Source organism: Telmatherina bonti (assembly GCF_933228915.1).
Source record: "Telmatherina bonti genome assembly, chromosome: 18".
Taxonomy (NCBI): Eukaryota; Metazoa; Chordata; class Actinopteri; order Atheriniformes; family Telmatherinidae; genus Telmatherina; species Telmatherina bonti.
Window position 1 is genome coordinate 13,986,189 of NC_136616.1, and position 13,831 is coordinate 14,000,019.

The 13,831-nt window shown below is 40.4% G+C and overlaps 1 protein-coding gene across 2 annotated transcripts in view; it reads right to left on the reverse strand.

Moving 5' to 3' along the window:
* LOC306769490 (phosphatidylinositol-binding clathrin assembly protein) overlaps positions 1–13,831 on the reverse strand; it is a 121,084-nt gene that overhangs the window by 42,378 nt on the left and 64,875 nt on the right. For both annotated transcript variants that reach the window (XM_079258107.1, XM_079258106.1), the window contains exons 8-10: positions 11,963–12,004; positions 2,635–2,720; positions 2,372–2,495 (exon numbers count right to left, since the gene is read on the reverse strand). In XM_079258107.1, the coding sequence (XP_079114233.1) occupies positions 2,372–2,495; positions 2,635–2,720; positions 11,963–12,004 (252 nt within the window). The remainder of the gene's footprint in view (positions 1–2,371; positions 2,496–2,634; positions 2,721–11,962; positions 12,005–13,831) is intronic.

Sequence of the window (13,831 nt, forward strand, 5' to 3'; positions counted from 1 at the left end):
CTGTAAAGCCGACCGGTTTGTCGAAACAATTTAGAGCCGAGTGTGTCTCTGCTTGCAAAGACACAGCTTAGTTTTACTGGGAAACGACTCCAGTTAGTGTTAGAAATATCAGGATTTTCACTTTCTCCTGCAGTTCCCTCCGTCTACGCCGTTTATTCGCCCCACTTACTGACCTTTTGTTTTCCTGCATGTTGCTCTACATTAGAAACATTTTTCACCGCAGTAAACCATGCTGGTTTGTGCCATTATGACATGTTTATATGTGGTTTTTATTAGGTATGCACCAATACCGGTACTGGTATTGGTACATACCTAATATTTTTTGAAGTAGCTGCTATCATTTTCTTTGTTTTAACGAGGGATGCACCGATACTGATACCAGTATCGATATCGACTCAATGCCAAGCCAAGCGTGTGTACTCGTACTTGGTATTAATGAAAGTGTACCGATACTACAACTGATACCACACTAGTCAAGCCAGTCCAGGTGTGTTTGATGACATGCTTTGGACGTGTTTTAAAAGAAATAAATGGCTTGAATGTTAAAATGTGACATTTTTTGTTCCACTAAAAGCCTGATCTTTGTTTGAAAACCACACATTTATGGTTGTATTTAGGTAAAATGTGCCAAATCAGAATAAAACTTGTTGAAATTGTTAGATCTTAGATTTTAACATGCATTTTAGTTTTTTATTCATGTAGGTGCTGCATACTTTAATTTCCTTCTGGATTGATAAAGTATATATCTATACTACTATCTGTTTAGTTTTAATGCCACTATTACAAGTAGTAATACTTTTCCCATTTGACAGTAATTGTGGATTAAAACTTGTAATTTTGACTGAGTTTAGAATAAACAAAGTGCTGAAACAACAGAGGATGAGTTCTCTGATGATGAAGGTGGGGTCACTTTGTCGTAGGGATGCACTGATGCACCGATATCTGAAGTTTGAATATCTGCAGATACCAAATCTGTTTTTGTGAACATTATTGTGACTATGGTTATTATTGCTGTTATAACTGTGTAAGATTTCATTAGGTTGTAATAAATGACCCATCCTTTCTGAAGTTACCTCACCAATAAAAATATAATAACATTACAGATCTAACTACTTCAACAAGTTTTATTCTGATTTGGCTCATTTTACCTAAATACAACTATAAATGTGTAGTTTTGAAACAAAGATCTGGCTTTTTAGTGGAACAAAAAATGTCACATTTTAACAATCAAGGCATTTATTTCTTTTAAAACATGTCCAAAGCATGTCATCACACACTGGCTTAACTAGTGTGGTATCGGTACACTTTTATTAATACCAAGTACAAGTACACGCTTGGTATTGAGCCGATACAGATACTGGTATCGGCGCATCCCTACTTTAATGTGACCATTAAATGAATATAATCTAACCTGTGTAGCCATCCTTTCCAATCAATATGTTATAAAGACACTTCTCACTTAGATTCATCTGACTTGGAAAACTTGTGTCTGATTGTTATTTTTAAAGAGTTTGCAGCTTCTGAAGAGAAGCAAATGAATACAAACAAACTAAATTAACAAAACAAAGTGACGTGTTGGCAGACAATATTAACTTTGGTCTTAACCTTCCTTTATTATATCTGGTTATAATATGGAATCAATGAAGATCCTAAGTGGAGTCAGGCCATCATATAAAAGGTGCGGTATGTGCTGATTTACCGGGTTAGTTAACATTTACTCAGTTATAAATGCAGTATTTTCCATTTTTGCTGCTACATAGAGACACTTAAGTCTTGACATTCTGGAAAACCTAAAATCTGACGCACTTCTTGAGGTTGAAACTGCTTTTCTGCAAACAGACGAGGCTGTCAGACAACAGAGAGGGATTTTAAAACGTTTGCTTTTCTGACAGATTTTAACGCCGGCTTGTGTTCCTCCAAGCCGTTCAGATGGTCATCTCTACCCAAAATGTTGTTTCCATCTAAAATCCACCTCTGCTCTCAACTTCTTTACATATTCGAGCTGATTCTGGTGCAAGACTTGATGCTGTGTCATGTTGATGGTTTACAGACGTTTTGCAGTGGTGAACCAGCTCCACACAGCAGAAGGTTCTGAACACTTTGAAGGGGGGGGGGGGGGGGGGGGGTCTTTGTGGATTTAGCATGTTGGTTTCCTTTGTATGCCTAGCTTCCAGGTTCTTTGCAGGACAAACTGAACATTTGAGTCTTTCCGTGCTTCAAGCAGCAGCTGCACGAAACCTGATGAAGTGCTTCCACTTGAAGAGTCACTTAGAAACGGAGACAGCAGCAACTCGCCAGCCTGCTGCTCCGGATGCGGTAGAACCATCTCAGCAGGAGCTAATGTGGTGGAAAAAGGATGGAAATGTGTTACCTTTAGAGCCTGCAGTCTGGCCTGTTCCTCCTCTAAGGCCTGCTGCTTCTCCTTCTCATCCATGCGGCTGAAGGACATGCCGGTGGAGGAGAGAGAAGAGACGGCGCTCGACAGGGTGGATGCTCTGGAGCAGGGAGGGATGGGGGAGGAAACGGAGCAGATACCCAGATTTTAGGGATTATTCTGAGGAAGTTCTCAGACTTCTGTACTCTGTTCCCGATCCGAACCCGATGCAACCAGCAAAGAAAGAGATCAGCATGTACCTGGTGTCTGCATTCAGTTCCTTTGTCTTTTTGCCCTCCAGAGAGGCCAAGTGCTGCTCCAAAGCCTCCAGGAGGCTGCTGGGGGCCTGAGAGAGGAATGAGAGTAAGCAACCAGAGAAAAGAAAGACATTCAAGCTGCTCAACTTTCTTTCTTATGCAAAAAGAACAAAAAAAAAACCCGCCTACAGAGTTATACGCACACAAACACAGCACCCAGAGTTAGTGGGTCTCACAGGAAGGTAACAGAGTGCATCAGGCTCCAGGAATAGCCATGGCAACATGCAGCAAACACTCACATTGTTAGCAGGAGACTCAAAGGGGCGAAAAGAACAAAGGAAGAAGTGGAAAAACAAAGAGGTAGGGAGAAAAAAGGAGAGATTGCACCTTCTTTTCTCCACTTTGCACGAGCAGAGGGCGAGCATGGCTACGGTGGACCGTCTCCACACCTCCTCCATCCTGCCGGCCGTTTATGAGGAGTGTGTGTGTGTGTGTGTGTGTGTGTGTGTGTGTGTGTGTGAATGCACTTTGACTGGTCAGCATGTCTCTGCTGCAGTTTTACTGAAAACTCTCCGTACTTGTTGCACCTTGGGACTGGGTTCATACTTCTTCTTAAGCTTGTTCCATCGTCCATGAGAAGCAAGAACTCAGTTCTTGTTCTCGACGTAGAGCTGGCCGAAAAATAAAATCTCTGATTTTTTTTTTTTTTTTTTTTTTAAATCCGATTTTAATTGATTTTTTTCCCGCTATTGTAAATACAAAAATAGTAATAAATTATAAATGTCAAAAATGATTCTTCAAAAATGCTTTTATTGCAGTCAGCCTAGAAGTTTACCTGAATATAAAGTGCAACTAAACAAGCTGTTAAACGAGATTATAAAAAGATGCAGGCGCTGCCGCTGTAAACATAAACATCATGTTTGCACTTCCTGCGTTTCCACTGAGATAGTTTTTAACTATTGATCCTACATTTAAGAATAGGCCTCACTTCACTTGTGTAACTTTATTCTAAAATAAAAACAAAAGTAATAAAAGTACCTCCTCTTGGAAGAAAAATAGTGATTCCTTTTGGAGTATTTTGACATTAAACAACCAAAACAATTTCCCACATTGGCATTGAGGTAATAAAAATGAATGTTTCTTTACACTTAATGTGTTTCAAGAAGATTGAGTTCTTTGATACAAAATACTATTTTTTTTAAAAAAGTCCCTGAATGTTAATTAAAGCTATATTTCTAACATACATGTATTTTTACATTCTTGCTGTTTTTTTTGTTTAATTTACACATTTTTGACAAGAAAGACAAGGATTCTTTAACATTGTGCTTGGCGGAGGTTTCCGCTCTCCGAGTGCTTTTCTAGTTTTATATTTAACCGGCAGCTTCGTCCGCGGCAAGGCGGGTCGTGCACGCGGCTGGGTCCGAGTGTTTTAATGCTACATGTATAAATGTTTGTACTTTCTCACCACCTATTATTATTTTCATACAGGTATAACTAATATACTGAGTTGCTAATGTTTGATTGCTTTATGTTGTTATATTACAAATATTCTTATGCTTCTATCCACTCCTTTTGAACGTTTTGTCATCTTTTATTTCTTTTTTTTCTTGTTTTTAGATTTCTTTATGTTCAAATAAACTTTTTCAATCAATCTCGATCAGCTGTTTGATCAAAACAATCCGTTTTAGCTGCAACAGTAAAAACGCGGAAGCAGCAACTCCGCTTCATGCTTTCTCCGTGTTAACCACGCCCACCTCAAATGTCCGACCAATCACACGATACTTCTCGGAGCTCAGCAAGAAAAAAGTTCTGCCAGCCCGATGTGTCGAGAAATGTCTTCAAATTTTCTTCTCGGAGCCTCGAGAACAAGAAAAAGGTTCTCGCTTCTCGTGGAGGATGAAACAAGCTTTACTCAGCAAAAAATGAATAAAAAAAGGGAAAAGCTTTTGGTTTTTACCAATACAAAGCTGCACAAAATGTATTCACAACTGTTCTGAAGTGCAACTCAGATGTCACAAAGGGATTGTTGCTAAGCTGCTGCAGACAACACAGTTCAGCTGCAACAATCAGAGTTCTAGTTGTTTTTAATGTTGTAAAATACGACATCTCCCTCGCTTGTTAATACACTAAAAACCACAAAACTGATCCAGCTGCATTAGTAAGTGTACAATCAGGGATTCTATAGAGCACAGTTAAAACTGACCACAGGATTGTTTTAAGAGGAGAACAGCTCCACTCTCAGAGAGCGAAGAGGGAAATTATCCCACTGTGAAAATATGACAACGTCACGTCTGACTCTCCATCCACAAGAATGCAAACTCTGCTGTTAGCAGGGCTGCAGGCGTGCGCGCTCACCAAACTGTTGCCGGGGTGTTGGAGAAACGCTGCTTTGCAGGAGAAGAGGAGCGTATCTTTAACTGTCAGTGGGTTTAAATAGGTAAAAGACGACCTTGTGTATGCCCTGTCAATATTAGCTTTAACATGCGCGGCTACAGCCAGCTCGGCGTCTCTGACTAGTCCTCCTCACTGACTTTTCAGACACTTAGCAGCGATGGCTCAAGCTTTCAAATGCACTATTTAAAAAGCATCTGCAAGTGAACTGAAAAGAAAATCTGCTTTCCTCCTCTTTCATGTTTGCATTCATGGCTGTGGTAACATGGTGTTATGCAGGTCGTTCACTATGAAAGCACCTCTGCCATGCGTGTGGTAGCAACCATGTTCTGCATGACAAACATGAAATAAAGCTCGACAAAAGAGGAGGAGCGGCTCCGACTTCTGTGTGGAGGCGCTTTCATGCAGATTAAGACGGTGAGGTGGAGGGAGGGAAGCCTCATTTCCTATTCATGAGCTTCCGCGGCCTTGTGCTTGTTGTGCCAGAGCAGCAGCTACAAGCTAACCACCTGAGGCAAGCGCGCACGAATTGTACAGAGTCTACAACACAGGGAGGAAAGAGAAAAGGGAGCAGTCTGTGTGCGCTCGAGGTGTTGGTGGACATCTTGGCCAACACACACACACACACACACACACACACACACACGTATGAGTATTATTCATGCAGAAACTTAAAGGAAAATCCCAGTGGTTTAAAACTTCTTTTAAAAAGTCTCTTATCTTTATGGGTTTTTATAGGGACAAGAACTGTTAGAATTGGTTGACGGAAACCAAACTGTCAAATCAAAGATTTAGTTTTAGGCAAATTGCGGGGGGGATTAAAAAAAATACAAGAGTAGCTCTATAAGGGTGCATTCACATCAGTCTTTTTGATTCGAATCAGAGTCCATTTGTTCGGAAAGTCCGCTTCATTTGGGGAAATGTGAACACACCAAACAAATTCTGATTCAGACCAAAGAAGTGGAGTCGGTCCGCCTACAAACGCAGGTCTCGGCACGTTTCAAGAGGACAAAATACAGGAAGCAGCCTACAAAAACAAAAATTGCTTCCTTCATTTGACGTAGCATTGCATTATTGGTAAATACATAGAGTCCTCTGCCTCGTCTGTATTGCACACCATGTCCTTTGCTGCAGTGTACCTGCATAAGACAACATACAAAACCCAAAACAGTGATAGTTTCGTCTCCATGTTTAACCCGCAACAGTTTTCTTCTTGTTCTCCCTGTCGCTAAATATTAGTGCAGCGCCACCTTTGGTGGGAATGGGGATATATTATAAAGGTTTGGCGCGTTTGACCAAAGTGCAGCGCGAACGCGTTCTCGGTCTGAATAGATACACCCCCCCACAACTGAACCGAGTCCCCAATCGGACTGATTCTAGCGGACTATTCGGATGTGAATGCACCCTAAGTCTATTAAAGAAAAGCAGAGGTCAAAAACTAACGAGTCCGAATGAGGCAGAAGCCGAATGATGATGAAAACTAATGGTGTTGCCTGTCCCAGTCACTGTTCAGCTGCTGACTGAAGACAAAAACCTGCATTGCAAAAAGAAAAAAAAAAAAAACCCAAACCCTGTTGGTTCCAAGGTTGGATAACTGATAAATAATTCCAGCTCTGGACTTACAACTAGTGAGTAAAGTCCAAAACCTACAGAGACCCAGCAACAATACGCTCAATGGATTCAGACTCAAAACTCCACATATAAATAAACCAAAAATGAATCTAATCATGGCTGAAGCAGGTTGCAAATTTTAAAAAAAATTATTATGTAGAGCAGTGGTTTCAAACTCCTCGAAGGCCGCACTCCAGCAGGTTTCTCTGGTCCAACACACCTGGCTGAAACTAAAGGGTTATTTGATTTAATTCACTTTGAATCAGGTGTGCTGGACCAGGAAAACAGCAGAAGGGGTTGCAGCCCTCTAGGACTGAATTGTGAAACCCCTGATGTAGAGTACTCTGGTTTCAACACAAACCAGTTCCACAGATTTCTGTCCCAATATAACAAGTTGGAGAAAAGCCAGCTGAAGAAAAATGCCTGAATTTTCCTTTAAGCAGGTCAGAGGGGTTAAGCTGTACAGTGTGCAACCCACCACCTACAATGTATGATCCTTTTGTTTTCTGTGACAGAGGGGGGGAAAGAAAAACCTGTTTAACTACTACAGTACATGAGTTCAACACGCACAGTCAATCAACATGCCATTAACTGGTCACTGAAGGTTTTTATTGATGAGTGACCAACGTCCAACATTCTGCAAAGCCTCTGTCACGGTGCACTTGCATAGAAGGATTGTGTGTGAGCGGGAATAAAAGGATTTTTATTTCCGGGGGGGGGGTGTTGGACACAACAATTACTTACCAGCTCATACCACCGTCATGTGGTTTAGGGTTGGTAAAAAGCTGGTTTGTTAGCATCCTTAAGGTTAATTAAACTTGTTTCAGGCATTAAATACTCTAGATGAGGGTTTCTCATTCTGGTCCTATGAGAGCTGCAATCCAGCAGATTTTCCATGTATCCCTGCTCCAACACACCTGATTTGCATTAATGAGCCATACAACTTTATAGACCATTTGATTTGAGGGTGTTGAAGCGGGAATAAGTTGAAAACCTGCTGGACTGCAAGTTGTGTAGGCATAGAACAAGTAACCCAGCTCTAGATCATAAAGTGAGAACTGCGATTGATAGATCTAGCATCGCTATCTGGTTGAACTTTCAGAGTGTAACACTTAGGAAACCAACATACTACAGCTTCTTAGCATTTTGGTTCATTTGCTCCACTAGAGGTTGGTAATAATCATAAAACAACACTTTTTCACATCTTATTAAAATGACAAAAACATGATTAAACAAAGTCTAAAACACTACTGGGACCAGTTTGGCTTCGACTTGCACAAATGTTAGCATGGTAACATGTTTCTATTTACATACAACATGTCTATTCTATCATGATGGCATATTGTGATAGTTAAACAGCAAAATAAGAGGTAAGTTCAGCTGAGACTGTGTTTGTTTTGTTTGTTTGTACTGTTTTTTGCCAGCACATACGACTGACTACTCAGTGGACACTGCTTCCTTTTAACATTACAACATGGAAAAGTCCACTGGGAGAGAAAAATCCTTTTCAGACCATCAATATGTGTTCATACAAGCAATAACAGCCAAGATAACCTTGACTGGTATGTTGAAACCTTTGAGGCTAGCTTTGGCTGATTATGCCTTTATCTGCGTCTTTTGTATGCTCAGCCTATTCACATGGCTATAAAAACGTGATCATTTTGAGCAATCAGATCATTTTAATAACTTGATTCTGGATGTTTACATGCACTGCAGAAATGTGACAGTTGAAAAACTGCGGTTTCCATTTTTCAATCCGTTACTGGATTTCCTTCAGAGTACATCATAGACTGTATATAAAAGATGGACCCATAGGTTTCCGAAGTGCTGAATTAAAGCTTCGTGGGCGGTTCCTACCATCACCATTTTGGCAGGGGGATGGGTGTCGTCTCGTCCGGAAAATACAAATATGGGCAAAGAGGTGGAGCTGAGAGGGGGGCTATGAGCGTCATGGTGGATGATTGACATTGAGCGAACTCCGAGCTGCCTGTAAAGCTGTAAGAGCTAACCCGGAGATAACAGAAGCTAACCAGCTAACGGAGGTAAGCAGGCTAAAGATAAGTCACGTTGTTAACCGGCTAAAAACAGCGGTTGTTCTATGTTCTTACTTGAAGTGGAAGAATGTGTACCTGTCAATCAAAAGGGCACGCCTCTAAATATTCCAAATTTTGAGACTAAATTACTTTTAAATGGGCGAGTTAGAAAAAAATTCAGATCCCCCACAGTTGTCATGAAGGTAAACCTGACCTATTAACCAAAAATGGATTTTTGTACCAGGCTGTAAACATGTTTATTTCTGCTGTGAAGTTGGTCTTTTTTTTTTTACATGGAAGTCTATGGGGATTTGTTCTGTTTTGGAGCCCCTAGTGAATGAAGGGGGAACTGCAGTTTTATGTACTTCCGCATAGGCCTCACTTTTAACCGCTGGAGGTTTCCGCTTGGAGTACATGCATATGTAGCAATGCACGTCTCAAACATGCTGTAATTTTCATAACATTTGATCTTGTTTTGTTGAACATGGAGACACCTTCATGCTCCTAATGAAGCAAGCAACAGGCCTGAAAAGCCGGCAACACACCACTGCAGTCCTTTGCTTATACTCCATGAGAAGAAAAAACATGTTCAGCTTTGTTTTCTTTGCTGATATGGACCAAACGTGTCTGAAATGAAATACATAACTACTCAAGCATCTCCTGTCTGGGCAAGTTGTGACTAAATCACCACTGGTTTCTACAAATCTATAAATAAATCAAATCTGCGGGGATACTTGCATGAAAACGTGGAAGGACTGGGGAGAAATCTTGGTGTGTACATCTGGTTTCTGCCATTATTTAACAAAACACACAACCATCAGGCTGTTTATATGATCTGATATTGATCACATATTTGTTGTGGATGTGAACTGTGTGATAAGAGTGCCTCTCAATACTGAGGACTTTTGGTTGTAATTCTCTTGAAATCAGTGTAAACTAAACGACCGAGGTTAAAACTGTTGGGTGAGAACGTTCTGGTTGTCTTCAAAGGTTGATTTGCGAAGGAATTTTTTTGCAGAAATGACAAAGCTTCTGTTTTTCTACCCAACACCTGTACACCAGTCTTTTCTTTCTAATATAGTTTGTCTTCATTAAAGACGCGTGATGTTGCAGCAGAGTTTTGCTTCATGATAGAAAACACACTGTTTTGAACGGGCAATGTCGCTGATTCAGCAAATAAACTCAAGAGGATTAAAAGAGAGAATGAGACAAAACAAGAAACATCACAACATCGTCTTTTGCTGGCTGGAGAGAGCTAACGGGTCGGGTAAGACGAAAGATGGAGGCCGGATTAGCCGTCGATAGGGGGTGCATGACGGGGAAAATGGCAAAAGTTTTGAAATGTGTCTAAGTTTCTAATGTGAAGAGCACCAAGTTCTTGCGGTGTGGTTGTTTGGAACATCCTGCGTCAGTATGAGCGGTTTATCAGCTTACAAGCCAAGTTGTCTGTTCACATTTGATTGGTTGTCATTGTCAAGTTTTATATTATTTAACTGTAGATGCTCTCGAATTAAGTATTTTGGAAACTCCCATGTTTCTTGAGTTGATGCAGCAGGAACAAAAATCACCTGGTAATTACTACAGTTGGCGCTCTGAGTCTTAAGCCAACTGGAAGGCACCATTAATCAGAGAAACGTCCAAAACAGAGAAACAGAACTACACATTTATTATGAATAATGAATGTTTAAGTTGTTGGCTGCCAAGCATTGTTGTAGCAGAGATCCCTGTGCGATTTGAAGCGTTTTGGCTTATCTGTTGAGGACCACATAACGTGGGGCTCAATTTGGCCGCGTGCATGCGTTGGGGGGAGAGGCTGACATTTTTTTCAGGAATCCCATGGGTCATGGGATTCTTGTGGGATTCTCACAGGATGGGAGTCAATTTTATTATTAATCACATGATTGGGACGGTCCAGGAAAAAAAGTTATCCTGAGCAGACGTTAGCAGGAACCAACCAACCAAAAACTGACAAAAGAAAAAGAAAAAGAAAAAAGAAAATGGGCGCCGCCATTTGGTAGTTTTCGCTTAATAATCCTGCACTGTAACCAAAGTGTGAAAAAAAAAAACCAAAGAAACAAAACTTCACTACTCAGCAGTCAACACTGGTTTTACTGTTTCCCTGTCGGAACTGAAACAAAACAAAAGGAATGGAGTGAGCAAACACCCGCGGAGAAACCAATATGTATTTAGAATGCAATGTTATAACTAAACATGATTAGGTTACATATTTTTAAAAAACAGGAGCGAGGATCATTCGGAGTGGGATGGGATTGGGAGTAATTTTTTTTATCAGGATTGGGATGGGACATGATTTTTCTGCGGGAGTGGGATGGGACAGGAGTGAAAATACACTCTAGTTGGGGCGTCTTCAGGGAGCGCACTCAAAGCACATCCACAGCATGTTGGGTGTGTGCATTAGGAGGCGCATTTTGGTGGCGTTTTGACGCGTGCCTGGACAAAAACAGGCGAAAAAGCTCAAAAAAAAAAAAAAAAAAAATCATCTTTGGCAACCATTAAGTTAATATACTCATTAGATAAATCTTCTGGCCACTACATTTTGGAACATGACTTCCATTTATAACAAGTTTATTATTCTAAATAACAAAAAATGAAAAAAGCTCAAAGAGGATTGTCAACATTAAGCTGTTTTTTTTTTTTGTTTTTTTTTTTTTTTAAATATATAGAAGGATTTTTTCCTCTAATTATTTAACCTAGAAAATCTACAGTCTCTACGGTCCGCCAATACAGCATGAAAATTCATCCTTCAAGCAAATCCTGTGAATTGCTTCACATTCGACAAAAAGGCAATTATCTGCTTGATGTTTAAACACAGTAATCACATTCTCCTACAGCGTTGCCATCCGGCTTTTTAAGCTCTTTCTTGTTGCAATCATCTTTGTTCTTGTAAATTCAAGGTCTGAGCTTCATGTTTGTCTTCTCTTGGGGCTTTTAAAGCATAAAAAATATATATATACCTGCATCAGGTGTGCTTAGCAGACCAACTTTACACACCTCAACGTGGATTTGTAAGAGCATTTATAAGGAAGAAGAAAGGGGATGATAAAAGATGATATGGTTAAAATTTAAATCATAAAAAAGTAACTCGGTGGAGGGTGAACAGGAGCGTTAGGAGGAAGCACAGGCATACACATGAGTTAAATGAGGTGTTTGCTGCTGGATGGGAGTGTGAGACCACGTCAAAAGAGGAAGAGCTCGGAAAACAGGAAGAGGAAACAACGGACGACAAGTAAAGGAGAGCTGGAGTCCGAGAGGTGGAAGGTGAGATGTACACTGACCTGTGAGAGATCTGGGATGTCACCCTGATCTATTCCAACTTGCTGTCGTCATAAAAAAAAAAAAAAAGGAGGGAAGCGGTAGGTGGGATAAAATGGAGAAGAAAAAAATAAATGATGAAAAACAAACAGGGGATTCATTACTTCATGCAGTGACTGTCAACATAAACGACAACAGAAATAAACAAGCAAACGTTCTGGACAGGATGAGCCAGCCGATGCCCGCGGTGAATGACGGGATGACTGCTCAGAGATCAATGTGTTGGACCAATGGGAATGATGGTGTGATCACACTGAATGCTCATAAAACTGACATGTAACTCTAAAATCACCTCCAGGAGACCAACAAGGAAGACGGATAAAATCTGAGTGGACATGTGGACATCTCAGGACACAGAAATAAAACATTTCCAGAAATCACCTGATCCGGTTTCTATACATAGTTTTCATCAGTTCTTTCGTTTCTGGACTGTAAATCCCATTTATTCTGGTCTGCTTTGCTCTTCAGTTGTTTTTACATCATGTGCCAGTTCTGTGTGACGGTCACAACGCACCAGTCTGATACCAACAAAGCTACATTAAGCTGAACTTTTCCAGGTCCAGTTGCAGGTTTTAGCATCCTGAATGGAGAAACAAGGTAGATTATCTAAAAGGCTTCATGCTGCGGATCATTTGAAAAACAGGACGGAATGATGTGAAACTTGTCATTTATATATAATGTGTTTTACTTGCCTACAGCGTGAGGTTGGAGTAGGTTACGGTGCTCGGGGCCCTACGCTTGCCGATGACGTCATACTACGTCACTGGTTGGACGTTGGGTAGACTACTGCGATTGGTCCAGAGGACTTCTGGAAGTAGTTTTTTTTTTTTTTTAGCCATGTGGGATTGAGCAGGCGGTCCTCGGGTTCTCGACTCATGTTGTTTTGACTTCACAACGCTTATTGAATATTGTAAATTTAAAAAAAAAATTAAAAAAAATAGAGCAAGTTGAAGTTACGAGGGTTCGCATAAGATGTTACGACGCGTGAGACAGAGGCTGAGACGACGCCTCAGTGCTCATTTTTACCGTTTTTCTCTTAATATGACATATAATAGATGTATTTAGATAAGTTTTTAGTGGTCAAGGGGGCAATACAGGGCATTTAAAGATATAAATCTGACTTGTGCGGAATTTCGGGTTCAATCGCAGCGGTAGGAACGGAACTTGTTCGTAAATCGAGGTTCGCCTGTATTTCTTTGTCGGAAACGTTTACGACTTTTACACAGAAATCCTTCCGAAGTGGACTTATCACAGCCCAATCATCAGCTCCAAAACTCTTGCGAGCAGAAAGGCCGATTGGAAGGCATCGGAAAATTACACAAATTAAAAATTAGCAACAGTGTGACTTAACGCTAACTGTTCAATAAAAATGTGAGATATTTTTTCACAATTTAACCACTTATTAACCACACATTCTCAATGAATGTTGCTTTTCTTGCTGTATTAGACAAACAGTGGTGTTACTACCAAACTGGTAGTAGCCCCACTTGGCAGTGTTTTAAGCACCAAGTTTGCGATGTATTTTGCGATGAATGCAAGAATATCTACTATTAAATAAACAATCCTGAGAATATTATTCCCTTTTCATGAGAGGGATTTAGTGTGACGTCATCAGCAGGAGCAGACAGAGAAGTTATGACTTCCCGAGCACTTTAAGGTCCCAAAAAGAGGTTTGGTTTTGGTTCAGAAAATCAGGTTTGGACATGATTTTAACCCTTGAATGCATGAATTATTAAAAAGCATTGCCACATTTTTTCACACACAGTATTGTACTCCAACCGACATGTAGATGTTCTTTGTCTTTAATATTGAATTTTTATTTAGTTTATTTG